At 49.1% G+C, this 13,763-nt stretch overlaps 1 protein-coding gene across 12 annotated transcripts in view; it reads right to left on the bottom strand.

The window, feature by feature from the left end:
- The window catches only part of SFI1 (SFI1 centrin binding protein), an 88,000-nt gene that overhangs the window by 6,432 nt on the left and 67,805 nt on the right, over positions 1-13,763 (bottom strand). For 6 of the 12 annotated variants that reach the window (XM_045534515.1, XM_045534514.1, XM_045534517.1 and 3 more), the window contains exons 16-22: positions 6,825-6,906; positions 6,325-6,503; positions 5,493-5,568; positions 4,935-5,030; positions 4,446-4,572; positions 3,266-3,368; positions 1,439-1,535 (exon numbers count right to left, since the gene is read on the bottom strand). In XM_045534515.1, the coding sequence (XP_045390471.1) occupies positions 1,439-1,535; positions 3,266-3,368; positions 4,446-4,572; positions 4,935-5,030; positions 5,493-5,568; positions 6,325-6,503; positions 6,825-6,906 (760 nt within the window). The remainder of the gene's footprint in view (positions 1-1,438; positions 1,536-3,265; positions 3,369-4,445; positions 4,573-4,934; positions 5,031-5,492; positions 5,569-6,324; positions 6,504-6,824; positions 6,907-13,763) is intronic. The other 6 variants (XM_045534522.1, XM_045534524.1, XM_045534527.1 and 3 more) reach the window with 3 other exon arrangements.

Genomic DNA, 13,763 nt, shown 5'->3' with positions numbered 1-13,763 from the left:
CGGACCATCTGTAATGGACATGGCAATCCCAGGCCTGCCACATGCCACCACCCCTTCTAAGGAAAAGTCCTTGACAGAAGTAGTTTCAGGCCGAACCTCAAACCTATCACCTCTAACTTACCCCCATGGCCAGGAGTGGGCACTTGACCTTTAGGGCAGCTGCCCCACACTGGCCAGAAGCCCCTGCAGTGCCAGGTGCAGCAGCTCTGCCCACAGAGGCCAAGGGCTGGGACACCCCCCGCGGCTTCTCTCTCGGGCGTGAGCTAGAAACACAGCGCTCGTCCGAGCTGAGGAGCCGCAAGGAGCCAGGGGCACGTTTGAGGTGCAGCAGGCAGGACGTCTGACCCCCGAGTGTTGTCCGAGGACGTCAGGACGATGTGTGTTCATCAACACACGCGCTAGAGTCAGAACCAAACCAAAGCTGACTAATTTTTGTCCTGGAATAAACTCTTATTATGTCAGTTTAACAACTCGACTGATTTTCTCTATAGTCCAACTTAAACCATATCTAAACCATTTGTTTTCACTTTCATTTGTTGTAACTGTGAGCTGTCCCCTGCAGAATGTCGGATTCCCCCGCCAGGGGGCCCCAGGCTGTTAAGAGACCCCCCCACCCCACCCCCTGGGTCTCTGGTGAGTTTGCACCTCCTGAGCAGAGGCGCCGACCCCTGTTCCCGACCGTTTCAAAGATGTTTACACAGCGGGTAGGGGACTTCCTGAGGCCGACTGGGCAAGTGTCCACTCTCTGAACATGCAGGGGCCCCGCCGTGCAAGGAAGCAGGACCCTAACACGACAGGGGCTGACGAGGACCGAGGCCTTTCCCATCAACGCCCCCTCCGCAACCACCCGGACTCCTCCATTCCAGGTTCTTTCCTTAATTTCTGCATAGTTCTCAAGCCTTGGCCTTTCATTTTAACATAAAGTGGTTGGCAGTCAGTTGGGAACTGGTGTCTGTGATGTCCTGGACAGTCCCCCCTCCCCCAGCTCATTCCTGTCCTTCCTGGAACCCGGGAGCGCGGACCTCACTTGGAAACAGGCTCAGTGCAGACGCAGTCAGGACGCTGTCCTACTGGAGGAGGGCGGGTCCTCATAAGAGGGGACCCAGGGACACAGGAAGAGAACGGCTTGTGAAGGCGGAGGCAGAGCTTGGAGTGATGTGTCTACGAGCCCAAGAAAGCCGAGCATCGCCAGCAACGAACTGGAAGAGGCGAGGAAGGACCCTCCCTCCCCTGGAGCCTCTGGGGGGAGCACAGCCCTGCCCACACCTTGACTTTGGACTTCTGGCCTCCAGAACTGAGAGAACAGTCTTTGTCGTGGCAGCCCCAGGAAACTGGCCACACAAGGAGGAGACGGAGACCGTGGGGGAGCACGGGGATCCCAGACGGCCATGTCTTCACGGTCTCCGCCCCAACCACTGGCTTCCGAGGCCCTGCTTACCCCTGTCCAGCACCTTCCGGGCCTCCCTGACGGCGCAGTCCTCCTGCTGCCGGTAATAAATCTGCACCGATGCAGTTTCCCGCCACCGGACCAGGACCTACGGGTGGGCCAGGGCAGGGCAGGGATCACTATACCCCGATTGCCAGGACACCCCAGGTCTGTGACGGCGGCTCTGTGTGAGGTGAGGCTGAGGGGCTGACGTTCGGCTCTCACACGTCCCAGAAGCACCCACCACCCACGTGGACCACCGGGCAATGGGGAGCCCCAGTCCCCCCACAGGAGACCCAGTGTCTCGGGCACTGGGACTTTTCTACCAGAACTTAAACTTCATACCGTGCCTTACGGAAATTGTCATTATGTGGGCTTTGATTCTATTATTGTTAAGTGGAACACATGCACTGTACGTACTCTCGTACCGGAGATAACTATGAGCAATAACACACGAAATCACAAAAAGAAGGCTGGGTGTGGTGGCTCATGCCTGTAATCCCAGCACTTTGGGAGGCAGAAGTGGGAGGATCACTTGAGCCCAAGAGGTCAAGACCAGCCTGGGCAACATAGTGAGACCCCATCTCTACAAAAAAATAAGAGAGAAGGAAAAAAAAGAAGAAGAAAGAAAAGAAGAGAAGAAATCACAAAAATAAGACACTTGAAAACTTTAAAAAGAAGTCAGGCAGCCAGGGCAAGCCTGGTGCCTGCTCCTCAAAGAGCTATGAACTCCATTCCCAACAAAAAATGTCTCCTCCCTTCGAGTCTTTGAAACCAAGCAAAGACTCCCGTCCTCTTCCTTCCAGGACAGCGGAGGCCTCGGAGTTTTCCCAAGAACAGACCGGGCCCTGACCAGATGCAATTGTTCCTCCTCCACTAGAAGCTTCAAGGTTGGCAGGCGGCCTTCCAGGAGGTGAACCTTTGCTGCTCAGGGCTCCCAGCAAACCGCTTTCTGCTAAAACATCCCGGGTTCCAGAACTACCTGTGATACTTCATTTCTTCCCCTTTCTTCCCCCAGCCACATCCTGCCATCCCACTGTCCCCAGTGCATGGGACCAGTCCCACCACGTGGCACATCCCCACAACTATCCCAGTCAAGGGAACGGGGTGGAGGTTTGGGGACATTTCCCACTGAAGATGACCAAGGACCTAACGTTCCCAGGAGGCTCTGTGCCTTCCAGAAAGCCTCCGCGGCCACAGAACCCGTCAGGCGGCTGGGCAGGAGCGAGCATCCTCTTTGCAGACGAGGAGACTGAAGCTCAAAGACTTACACAGGTCGTCACAGTGGACAGGTCCGTGTGCGTAGAAGACACTGGTTCTGGTAAGAACTAGTTCCCTCACTGTGTGCCATGTTTTCATGTGAACACATGTTGGTTCATAATTCAGTAAAAAAACAAACACCTGGCCGGGCACGGTGGCTCACACCTGTAATCCTAGCACTCTGGGAGGCCGAGGCGGGCGGATTGTTTGAGCTCAGGAGTTCCAGACCAGCCTGAGCAAGAGGGAGACTCGGTCTCTACTAAAAATAGAAAGAAATTATATGGACAGCTAAAAATATATATAGAAAAAATTAGCCGGGCATGGTGGCGCATGCCTGTAGTCCCAGCTACTCGGGAGGCTGAGGCAGGAGGATTGCTTGAGCCCAGGAGTTTGAGGTTGCTGTGAGCTAGGCTGACGCCACGGCACTCACTCTAGCCCGGGCAACAGAGCGAGACTCTGTCTCAAAAAACCAAAAAACAAAAAAACACCTGCCCACACGGCTGTATGTACACATGCACCACCCGCCACCCCACGCCCTCACCCCTCACCAGAGCACCGTCCTGCCTCCCTGCGCCTCACCTTGGCACACAGGGTCCTTCTGTAGTGAGCACGTGCTTGGGAGGTTTTCCTGGCTTCATCCACACGGGCCACAGTGTTCTCCCGCCAGCGACGCAACACACCCCTGCGGGTGCACGGGCAGGTGAGGGCGGACGACACCAGGATGGAGAGAGAGATGGGAGGCTCTGTGGGTGAGTCCCAGCTCCTCCCCCAGGCCCAGGCAGGGCCCATCTATGTCTGAGCACATCTGCTTTGCCGACACCCGTGTTGCCACTGACACCGGCGTCTACGTCCAACACATGGCTCCTGAGCAGCTGCTCGGCCCCGGGCACTGGATGAGCACCAGGGACACCGGCGAGCCTGAGGCCAAACACCAGGTCCTCAGGAGTGGACGTGCCGTGGGAAGACGGCGTGGCCGGGAGGCGACAGCACAGGTGGCTCACGCTGTGATGAGAGAAGCCCGGAGAGACAGGGACGCCGAGGGCGGGCGCCTGGGCCTGGGAGGCGGCTTGTGGCTGAGTTAGCTCAGGGTGTCCCCCCCTTTCTTATTCCATCATCTGAAAAGCTGGATGAGGCTTCAGGGGACCCCAGAGGAGGGATGGAGGCGTTTGAAGTCCCCGAGGCCCACCGCCCACAGGCTGCATGGAACTGCATGTGCAAGGAAAAGAAACGCAGAGGCCTACCGGGAAGGGCGAGTTTAGAGCTCGCGGGGAAGGGATGGAGGGGGCTGTGCGGTGCCCGCCACGGGTGAGAGATGCCGACGGTCCTACAGGGCTTAGAAGTGACTCTGGAGAGCCAGTGACGGGCAGGGACTGCCCGGGAACTGACAGGAAAGGAAGCTGCCACAGCCCCCGGAGCGGGAGAGGAGGTGAGAAGCTGCCGTGAGCAGCTGAATCCTGCAGGTGTGCGGCAGGGAGGCAACGGTGCCCCGAGGGGCAAGGCCAAGGCCAGCGGCCTTGCAGGCGCCCAGCTGCGAGCTGCTCTCCAAGGCCCCGCCCTGCACCCAGCAGAGGTTTCAGACAAGCTGAGGTGAACAGTGAGTGACGTGCTTGCCGCGGAGAAGCCAAAATCAAGGTATGAGCAGTATGAGGTGGCGGGCCTGTCCCCCACCTGGCCCTAAGCAGGAACCCCCAAATCCTGGTGTCTGGGGTCTGTTCCTCATTGCTCAGCCTGGGCCCCGGGACACACGTGGGAGACTCACCGCAGCAGCTGCCTGTTGTGCTGGCTCTCCCTGGCCGCCACCTCCCGTAGGACACTCCGCACCCTGCCCTGGTACGTCTGCGGGGGACGAGGAGGACTGGAGGCTGCCCCTGGGCCCACACTTCTCCCTGTCCAGGTGGGCCTCAGAGGTGTTTAACTTAACAAAGGGCGGGGAAAGGCCAAAGTCCCCGGTCCCAAGGCCCTCCCCAGAAGACCCTCCCCGACAGCAGGGGAAGACTGTCTCGCTAGGCCCTCCCCGGATAACCCAAACCACTGGGCTCCCGGCCAAGGACCCACGGACAGCACTGTTTTCACTCTGCTGAGCAAGGGCCAGAGAAACCTGTGGCCACCCTGGGGGACGCTTGCTCTATCTGAGGCCTGTCTGATTACTCGGACAGGGGTAGGTAGGAGGGACAAGGAAGGGAAACAAAGTCTCCAGAAACCTCCCCTGCCCCGACAGCAAGTTCTAGAGGGAAGAAGCGGCTCCTACCACCCAGGTCTGCAGCGCCCTGTGCAGCAAGCGGTGCTGGCGATGCAGGGCTGCTAGCACCAGCTTCTGTCGCTCGGCTCCCCGCAGGGCCAGGCACTGGGGACAGAGGAGAGACAGCCGCTGGGGGCTAGGGCGGGGGTGGCTTCCCGCTGTGCCTCCACATACACTGCTTAACCTCTCTGACCCTCAGCGTCCTCATCTACACACGCCCACCGCTCAGGGGTCTCGTGAGGATCACATGAGGCAAGTGCCTCATTTATGGTAAATGCTCAATGAACGTCATCATCAACACTTTTTTACCCCCAGTAGGATTCCTGTAAACCAGGAATTTTAGATTCAGTAAGTTCAGATAAGAGCAGCCTAGCCCCTAAAAGAACTCGGAGCCAATCATTTCACAAAACCGAGTTAATACTTCCTCATCAGCTTCCTGGTCTCCAGCTCAGAGGCAAGTGCTTCCCAGGGATGGCTGAGTGGCCCATGTCCGCTCGGAGTCGTGCTGACACACAGCCCCACCTGTCCAAAAGCCACACCCGGACGGCATCCACGCCAAAGCCTTACCTCCCTCCACCGGGTCCAGGCCCAATGCAGGAGCCGTGCCGAGCGGAACTCTGCCGCCTGCGCACTGCACATCCTCCTGCGGGGAGACGCGGGCTCAGCGCTGCAGCCCAGACCCAGCGAGGCTGCTGTCCCCAGGTTCCCCTTCATAGTCCCTGGGCCCTCCCTGGTTGCTAAGTCTGGGGGGAGTCAAGACCCTCTCTGAAGAGCTGCCAAAGGACTTGTGCTGTCTCCCAGAAAAATGCACATATAACCAAGTCTTTGCCTGCAGCTTCACAGGGCCTCCAGGACCACTGAGGCACACTTGTGCTGGAGCCTCTGTCTGAGGAGACAGTCAACTGTGGCCAGAGTTTGCGAGGGAGTGAGATCCTCCGAACACAGTGGGTACAGAAAGGTTGCAAAGCAGTGGACACATAGGCTGTCTACCCCAGCCCCTGTAACCAGGACCTGCCCACTGGCCACAGCTGCTGGTCCCAGCATGGTCAACTATCCCAACATGGGCCCACCGGTCTATATTCCCTGGCCGTGGTCCTTTCAAATAGGCCCCAGTTAGTAAGCAGGATACAGCCCATGGACAGAACCTCCGGGATCCACTGAGCACTCTGTCCCCACCCAAGTTCCTGTGACTGGGAGCTCCATGAGGTATCCCAAGATCCTGTCGCTGCAGCCTGGTTTTGCTTAGACTCCTTCAGGTTGAATTTCTAGCACTTACAACCACATTCCCTGCTAATGCAACCTCTGGACAGGCACTTGGTGAGAGGCTGACGGTGCTACCAGTCCAGTCAAAGCTGGCCTGGGGTGGGAAGGAATTCTGAGGCAAGAACCGGCCACTTACTCTGTTCTGAGCCCTTGGGCACCTTCCCTCCAGATGCAGAAGGCCTTCCTGAGCCTCCTGTGGCAGTGGTGGGCACAGGCCACTCTTTGCCGCTCCCGCTCCTGGTGACGTGCTGCTGCCTGCTGGCACCACGTGGACCACGACCTACGCAGAAGCTGCCGCTCTGCATGAAGGATGGCCTGAGGCAGGGTGGGAGGCAAAGAACAGAAGAAGTCAAGCAGAAGGAGGGTTCAGAAGCCAGGAAAGAATCTACAGGCCATGAATAATGATCAAGGCAAAAGAAATGAACATTCAGGAGGGGCCCTGGCCCAGAAGCCATCCACGAACTCCATGGACACAGGACACAGGTACCCCAGGGCCTGCCTCTGCCTCCTGAGTCCCAGGCAGAAGCCCTTCAGTGCGGGTCTGGGTTCTGTGCAACTTCCTGAGGAGGAAGAACGAGTGCAAGGGCTTGCACAGGTCCTGCCCCTCTGGGTACGTGCTCGGGGACAGCCATTTACCATTCTCTCCGCCAAGCGGTCTTCCTGATGCACAAACATCTTCTGCCACCAGATAGCAAATACTTGCTTCTCTAACATCTCCCTAAAAGAAAGAAAAAGAAAAATGTGTGAAGCACTTAAAACAAACCAAAAAATGCCAATGGAATGAAAAGTTCCAAATAATTGGGTTTTTCCTCTTATACTGTGCTATTTTGTCAGAGGCAATGAGCTGAGATGAGAGAGAAAGGAAAGAGAAAGGGAAAGAAAGCAGCTAAGAACCAAAAACCCATCAACCTCTGAGACCCTAGTTCTTCCTTCATTCGAATCAGATTAACAACGCTGATCGGGGATCATCTATGAAAGCCTACCCAGCGCATGCTGACCAGCCAGGCTGCTTCTACGCCAATCCTTACTTAAAAACAAGGGCCTTCCCTTGAGTGGAAATGGCCAAAAAAAATTTAAAAAGAGAAAAAAGAAAGTAAAAACAAGGGCCAGCCCCTAAGGCTGACTGAGCAGGTCTGGGTGGGCCCCAGGAAACAGAATTATAAACCCGTGTTCCAGGTGAATTAGACAGGTAGATAGCTTCGGGAACCACTGCTTTGTCACCTCTGCCTAGGCCTAGGCCTACCTGTTCACCATTAATGACGTCAAACCCTGCAAAAGCACCGCAGGGACAAATGATCAACAGCCACTAAGGGCTACATATTGGCAAAGCCAGGAGGACCAAAGCTCGGTGCTGGAGGATTTTGCTCCTCTGGCATTTGACACATGAGACACATCACTCAAAAACAAAGAATTTGACTTCTAGCTATGACAGAGTCACAGGTCCTGGACTTACCCTCTAGCCATACATTACAAAACTAGACAAAATATACAAGGCAACTGTTTTCAGGTGATGTCACAGGCAATGTAGATTCTGCTGCTTGAGAGATGGGAAACATGCGAGGTCAGTGCTTTCTGCCTGGCAGCACTCTCTGGACAGTGAGAGGGAGGGAGGGGGGAGGGAGGCCAAGCAGAGCATGCTAATCTCACTGAGCTGAGGAGGCAAAGACTGCAGTTCAGGACGCTGAAGGGGCTGGGATGTAGGGGCCGGGCACTGGAAAGGAGGGGGGTAAGCAGAGGGGAATATCCAGAATTCTACTGAGGTTACCCCAGATCTCAGATGAGAGCTGCATATGCTGACTCCCTGAGGCCCAGCAGACGGACTGCTGCAGAGCTAAGAGTCAAACAGAGATAGCAGAGGTTGGACAGAGCTGGGAGATGGAGTTCTGGCCCAGCCAGAATGGACAGACCATAAGCAAAAGCTGAGATCATTCATCCCCAGTTGACCTGTAGTAAAGAAATGCTAAAAGATTTTCTTCAGTCTGAAGGGAAATGATACAGATGACAATTCAAATTCACAGGAAGACACAAAGAATACTGGAAATGGAAAATATCTGGGTAAACAAAAGACTATATTTTTTTCTTCTCTTAATTTTTAAAAAGAATACTGATTGCTTAAAGCAAAAATAATATTGTATTTGGGGTAAAAAATATGTATTACAGACATAAAATATATGACAACAAATACTATCAAGGATGGGGAAGAAATGGAATTTTACTGTTTTTATGTTCTTGCATTAAATATGAAATGGTATATTAATTCTAAATAGAACTGTAGTGAGTTAAGGATGCATATTGTAATCCCAGGAACAGCAACTTTAAAACTCCAAATGATACACAGCTAAAAAGTTAATGTAGGAAGTAAAATGGAATACTAAAAAATTTTAAATGAACCCTAAACAAGACAGAAAAGGAAGAAGAAACAAAAACCAGATGTAGATTTTAGCCCAATCATATCAGTGATTGCATTAAATATAAATGAACCACACACTCCAAATAAAAGGCACAGATTGTCAGACGACAAAAATTTAAGATGCAACTATATGTTGTTTACAGGAAACACGCTTTATAAAATATGAATAATTTCAAGATAAATTGCAAGTAAAAGAATGGGGAAGTAAAACAGAGGGAAACAGAGGGAAAACACACAATCAACATAAAAAAGCTGATGAGATATATTAATATAAGTCAAAATAGACTGTGAAAAAAGAAATATTACCAAAAATAAATGTTCATTTCAAAACAATAAAAGGGGCAATTCATTAGGAATCCTAAATGTATATGTACAAGTAACAAAGATTCCAAACATATAAAGCAAAACTGACAGTCTTACTAAAAGAAATAAACAAATCCACAATCATAGTTGGAGATCTTTAGCGCTGCTCTCTGGTAACTGATAAACAAGTAAACAAACAAACAAAAAATCTGTAAGGATATAGAAAATTTGAAGATGACTATCAACCAATAGATATTTTTATATATAACATAATAGATATTTATAGAATATTACACCCATCAACTCTAGTATAAACATTCTTTTTTTTTTCTTTTTTGGAGACAAGGTCTCACTCTGTCTGGGATAGAGTGCAGTGGTATCATATTAGCTCAATGCAACCTCACACTCCTGGGCTCAAGTGATCCTCCTGCCTCAGCCTCCCAAGTAGCTGGGACTATAGGCACATGCCACTGTGTCCAGCTAATTTTTCCTATTTTTTGTAGAGACGGAGTCTTGCTCTTGCTCGGACCCAAACTCCTGAGCTCAAGATAATCCTCCTGCCTCGGGCTCCTGAAGTAATAGGATTACAGGTGTGGAGCACTGCACTTGGCCCTACATCCTGGTGCACATGGAATATTTACCAAGACAGGCCATACATACTGGGCCATAAAATAAATGTCAATAGATTTCAAAAACTGAAGTTATACAAAGTATGTTCTCTGGTCACAGTGGAATTAAATTGGAAATTGAAAGTAGTAATATACCAAGAAAATCCCTAAATATTTGGACATTAAACAACACACTTCTAAATAAACCATATGTCCAAAAAGAAGTCTCAAGGGAAATCAGACTGTATTTTCAGTTGATTTTCACCCCACATATCAGAATTTGTGGGATGAAGCTAAACTAGAAAGAAATCTTATAGCGTAGATTTAAAATTGATAATCTAACAACAACAAAGAAAAATGATGATCTGTGCTTCTACCTTAAGGAGGTAGAAAAAGGAAAGCCAATTAAATCCAAAGTGGAAAGAAGGAAAAAAAGTTAGAATCAATTAATGAAAAATAAACAAGAAGAAAATTAGCAAAGCAAAAAGTCCTTTTTTTATAAAAAAAGTGATAAATCCATCAAGACTAGTCAAAAGAAAAAGAGATAATACATCTGTGCAAAACAGTTTACCAAAACTGATGCAAAAAGAAATAGAAATTCTTACTAGTACTGTATCTATTTACAAAATTACATCCATAATCAAAATCCTTCCCACAAAGAAAACTCTGGGCCCAGATTTCACCAGCAAATTCCATCAAAAATTTAAATAAGAAATACAAATCTTACAAAGAATCTTTCCAAAAATAAAGATAAAACATTATAAAAGAACTACAGATCAATATCACTCATGAAAATATATATTTAAATCCTTAACATTAATAGATCAAAAATCAGTAATATGTAAAACAAATAATACATCATGACCAGGTGTGGTTTATCTCAGGAATACAAGGTTGATTGAACATTTGAAAATCAGGAAAACCATATGATCATCTCAATAAATGCAGAAAACGCACTTGGCAAAATTTACCATTCATAATAAAAACTCTGAATAAACCAAGAATAGGAAAGAACATTCTCAATCTAATAAAGTTTTTCTAATATTAAAAAAATACAGCTAACATATTCAATGGTGAACATTGAACACTTTTGCTTTCCCCATAAGACTGAGAAAAACACAACTATGTATACTCTTACCATTTCTACTCAGCACTGTATAGCTAGTGCAATAAGGAGGGAAAAAAAAGCATACAGGTCAGAAAGGTGAGAGTAAGGCTATCTTTATTTGTACATAATTGTTTATGCAATTTTTAAAAAAGGAAATTTTATTGTGTATATTTGAGGTTTATAGCATGATGTTCTACGATACACATAGGCAGTAAAATGGTTACAATAGTGCTGGGCCGGCCGGGCGCGGTGGCTCACGCCTGTAATCCTAGCACTCTGGGAGGCCGAGGCGGGTGGATCGCTCGAGGTCAGAAGTTCGAGACCAGCCTGAGCGAGACCCCATCTCTACTAAAAATAGAAATAAAAATTATCTGGACAACTAAAAATATATATATACAAAAAATTAGCCGGGCATGGTGGCGCATGCCTGTAGTCCCAGCTACTCGGGAGGCTGAGGCAGTAGGATTACTTAAGCCCAGGAGTTTGAGGTTGCTGTGAGCTAGGCTGACGCCACGGCACTCACTCTAGCCCGGGCAAGAGGGCAAGACTCTGTCTCAAAAAAAAAAAAAAAAAAACAATAGTGCTGGGTACAGTGGCTCACATCTGTAATCCTAGCACTTTGGGAAGTTGAGATGAGAGGATTGCTTGAGGCCAGGAGTTCAAGACCAACCTGACCAACGTAGCATGACCTTGCCTCTATTAAAAAAAAAAAAAATTAGCTGGGTGTGGTCACACATACCTATAGTCCCAGCTACTCCGAAGGCTGAGGCAGGAGACTTGCTTGAGCCCAGGAGTTTGAGGTTGCAGTGAGCTATGATGAGACCATTGCACTCTAGTCTGGGCAACAGAGCGAGACCCTGTCTCAAAAAGACAAAAGGCAAAAACCAAAAAACGAAACATGCCGTGAACTGAGCATTAAAGGTGATTCTGGTAAGAGCTCAAAAGAAAAGAACTATAAAAAAAGCCTAAATCTCCTTAGAGATTACTTAAGTGATCATGACCAGAATGTTGGTAGAAAAATGGAAGGTCCTCTTTTCCCCTTCTGCCACATGAGGACACGGCATTTCTTCCCTCTGGAGGGTGCAGCAATATGGCACCACCTTGGAAGCAGAGAGCAGCCCTCAACAGACAACCAAACGTGCCAGTTCCTTGATCTTGAAATTCCCAGCCTCCAGAACTGTGAGAAAATAAATTTGTGTTCTTTATAAATTAAAAAAGAAAAGAAAAATGGCCAGTAAGGGCCATTCTGATGAGGTCTCAGATAGAACTGAGGAACAACGTACCGGAAACTGGAGTAAAAGCCATCCTTGTTATAAAGTAGCAAAGACCTTGGCTGAATTGTGTCCGTGCCCTAAGACTTTATGGAATGCAGAACTTAAGAGCAATGAATTAGGATATCTGGTGGAAGAAGTACCTAAGCAGCAAAGTATTCAGGCTGCTGTGTGGCTACTTTCAACCACATACAGTGAGATGCAAGAGCAAGGAAATAAATATGGAATTTATAGTTAAAAGGGAAGCAGAGCAGAAAGATTTGGAAAATTCACAGCCTGGACATGGAAAGAGTAAAAAAGCATGTTTGTGCAAGAATACTAAGGGTGTAGCCAAGCTACGTCAAAGAGATCGACATGGATAGAAGGAAGCCAGGTGCTATTCACCAAGACAAGAGGAGAAAGACCCCAAAGGCATTTCAGAGATCTCCGAGGCTGCCCTCCCCATCACAGACCCAGAGCTCTAGAAGGGCAGAATGGTTTAGGGGGATGAGCCAGGGGTGCCCTCGTGGGCTTGCTACCCAGAGCTGCCTTGGGTCTCTGCTCCTTACATTTTGAGGCAGCACCCTCAGCTACTCCAGCTCAAGCAGTCTCCAGTGGGGCTCAACCTGCCACTCCAGCAGATACAATCTGTGAGCCTTGGTGATGTCCATGTGGTACTAATTCTGCAGGCACAAAGAATGCAAGAGCCGTGGGAGCATGGCTACTTTCTAGATTTTAAAGGATGTCTTGCATAGCCTGCGGGCTCAGGCAGAAACCTGCCACAGGGGCAGAACTGCCATAGAATCCTTACTACTGCAATGCCTAGTGGAGCCATGGGAGTGAAGCCACCCCTGAGAAACCAGAACTATAGAAACACTAATGTTAATCTAGCCCAGGAGAGCTGTAGGCATGAGGCTCCAACCCCTACACCAGTGTATCTACGAAGCAGAACATAAAGCCAAAAGAGATTATTTTCCAGCTTTAAGATTTAATGCTGTCTTCCCTGTTGGGTTTTGAACTTACTCAGGACCAGTTACCCCTCTTTCCTTGCCCATTTCTCCCCTTTGCAATGAGAATGTCTATCCTGCCATTGTATTTTGGAAGTAGATAACTTGTTTGATCTCACAGGCTAACAGCAGGAGGAATTTGCTCCTGGAAAAATTGTGCCTCACCCATATCTGATTTAGATGAGACTCTGGACTTTGGACTTTTGAGTTGGCCTCCCAAAGTGCTAGAATTACAGGTGGTGAGCCACTGTGCCCGGCCCTATTTATTCTTTTGAGACAACGTATTGTTCTGTTGCCTGGGCTAGAGTACAGTAGTATCATCATAGCTCACTGAAACCTCAAACTCCTGGGCTCAAGCAATCCTCCTGCCTTAGCCTCCTGAGTAGCTGGGACTACAGGCATGCCACCACACCAGGCTACTTAAAAAAATTTTTTTTTAATTTTTTGTAGAGTTGGGGTCTCACTGTGTTGCCCAGGCTGGTCTGAAACTCCTGGACTCAAGTGATCCTCCTGCCTTGGCCTCCCAAAGTGCTAGGATTACAGGCATGAGCCACCTCACCCAGCCTCAAAATATATATATTAATAACCAGCTACTTTGCTGTCAATTAAAAAAAATCCTCTTAGAAAATGAAAAGGCAAGCCACAGACTGGAAGAAAATATTTTCAATACATATATCCAATAAAGGACATCCAGAACATAAAAAGAACTTCTACAAATCAATAATAATTTTTTAAAAAGGTACACAACCCAATTTTAAAAACTAGGGAAAAGACTTGAACAGATACTTCATACCAGAAGATATGATGGTCAACAAGTACATAATGAGTACAAACGGTCGATCTATCTGGGACAGACTGGATGAAAATCAGCTCAGACTGAAGAGTTAGG

Source organism: Lemur catta, chromosome 21 (assembly GCF_020740605.2).
Source record: "Lemur catta isolate mLemCat1 chromosome 21, mLemCat1.pri, whole genome shotgun sequence".
NCBI classification, from domain to species: Eukaryota; Metazoa; Chordata; class Mammalia; order Primates; family Lemuridae; genus Lemur; species Lemur catta.
The sequence above is the reverse complement of the archived record's forward strand: the minus strand, read 5'-3'. Positions and strand labels throughout refer to the sequence as shown.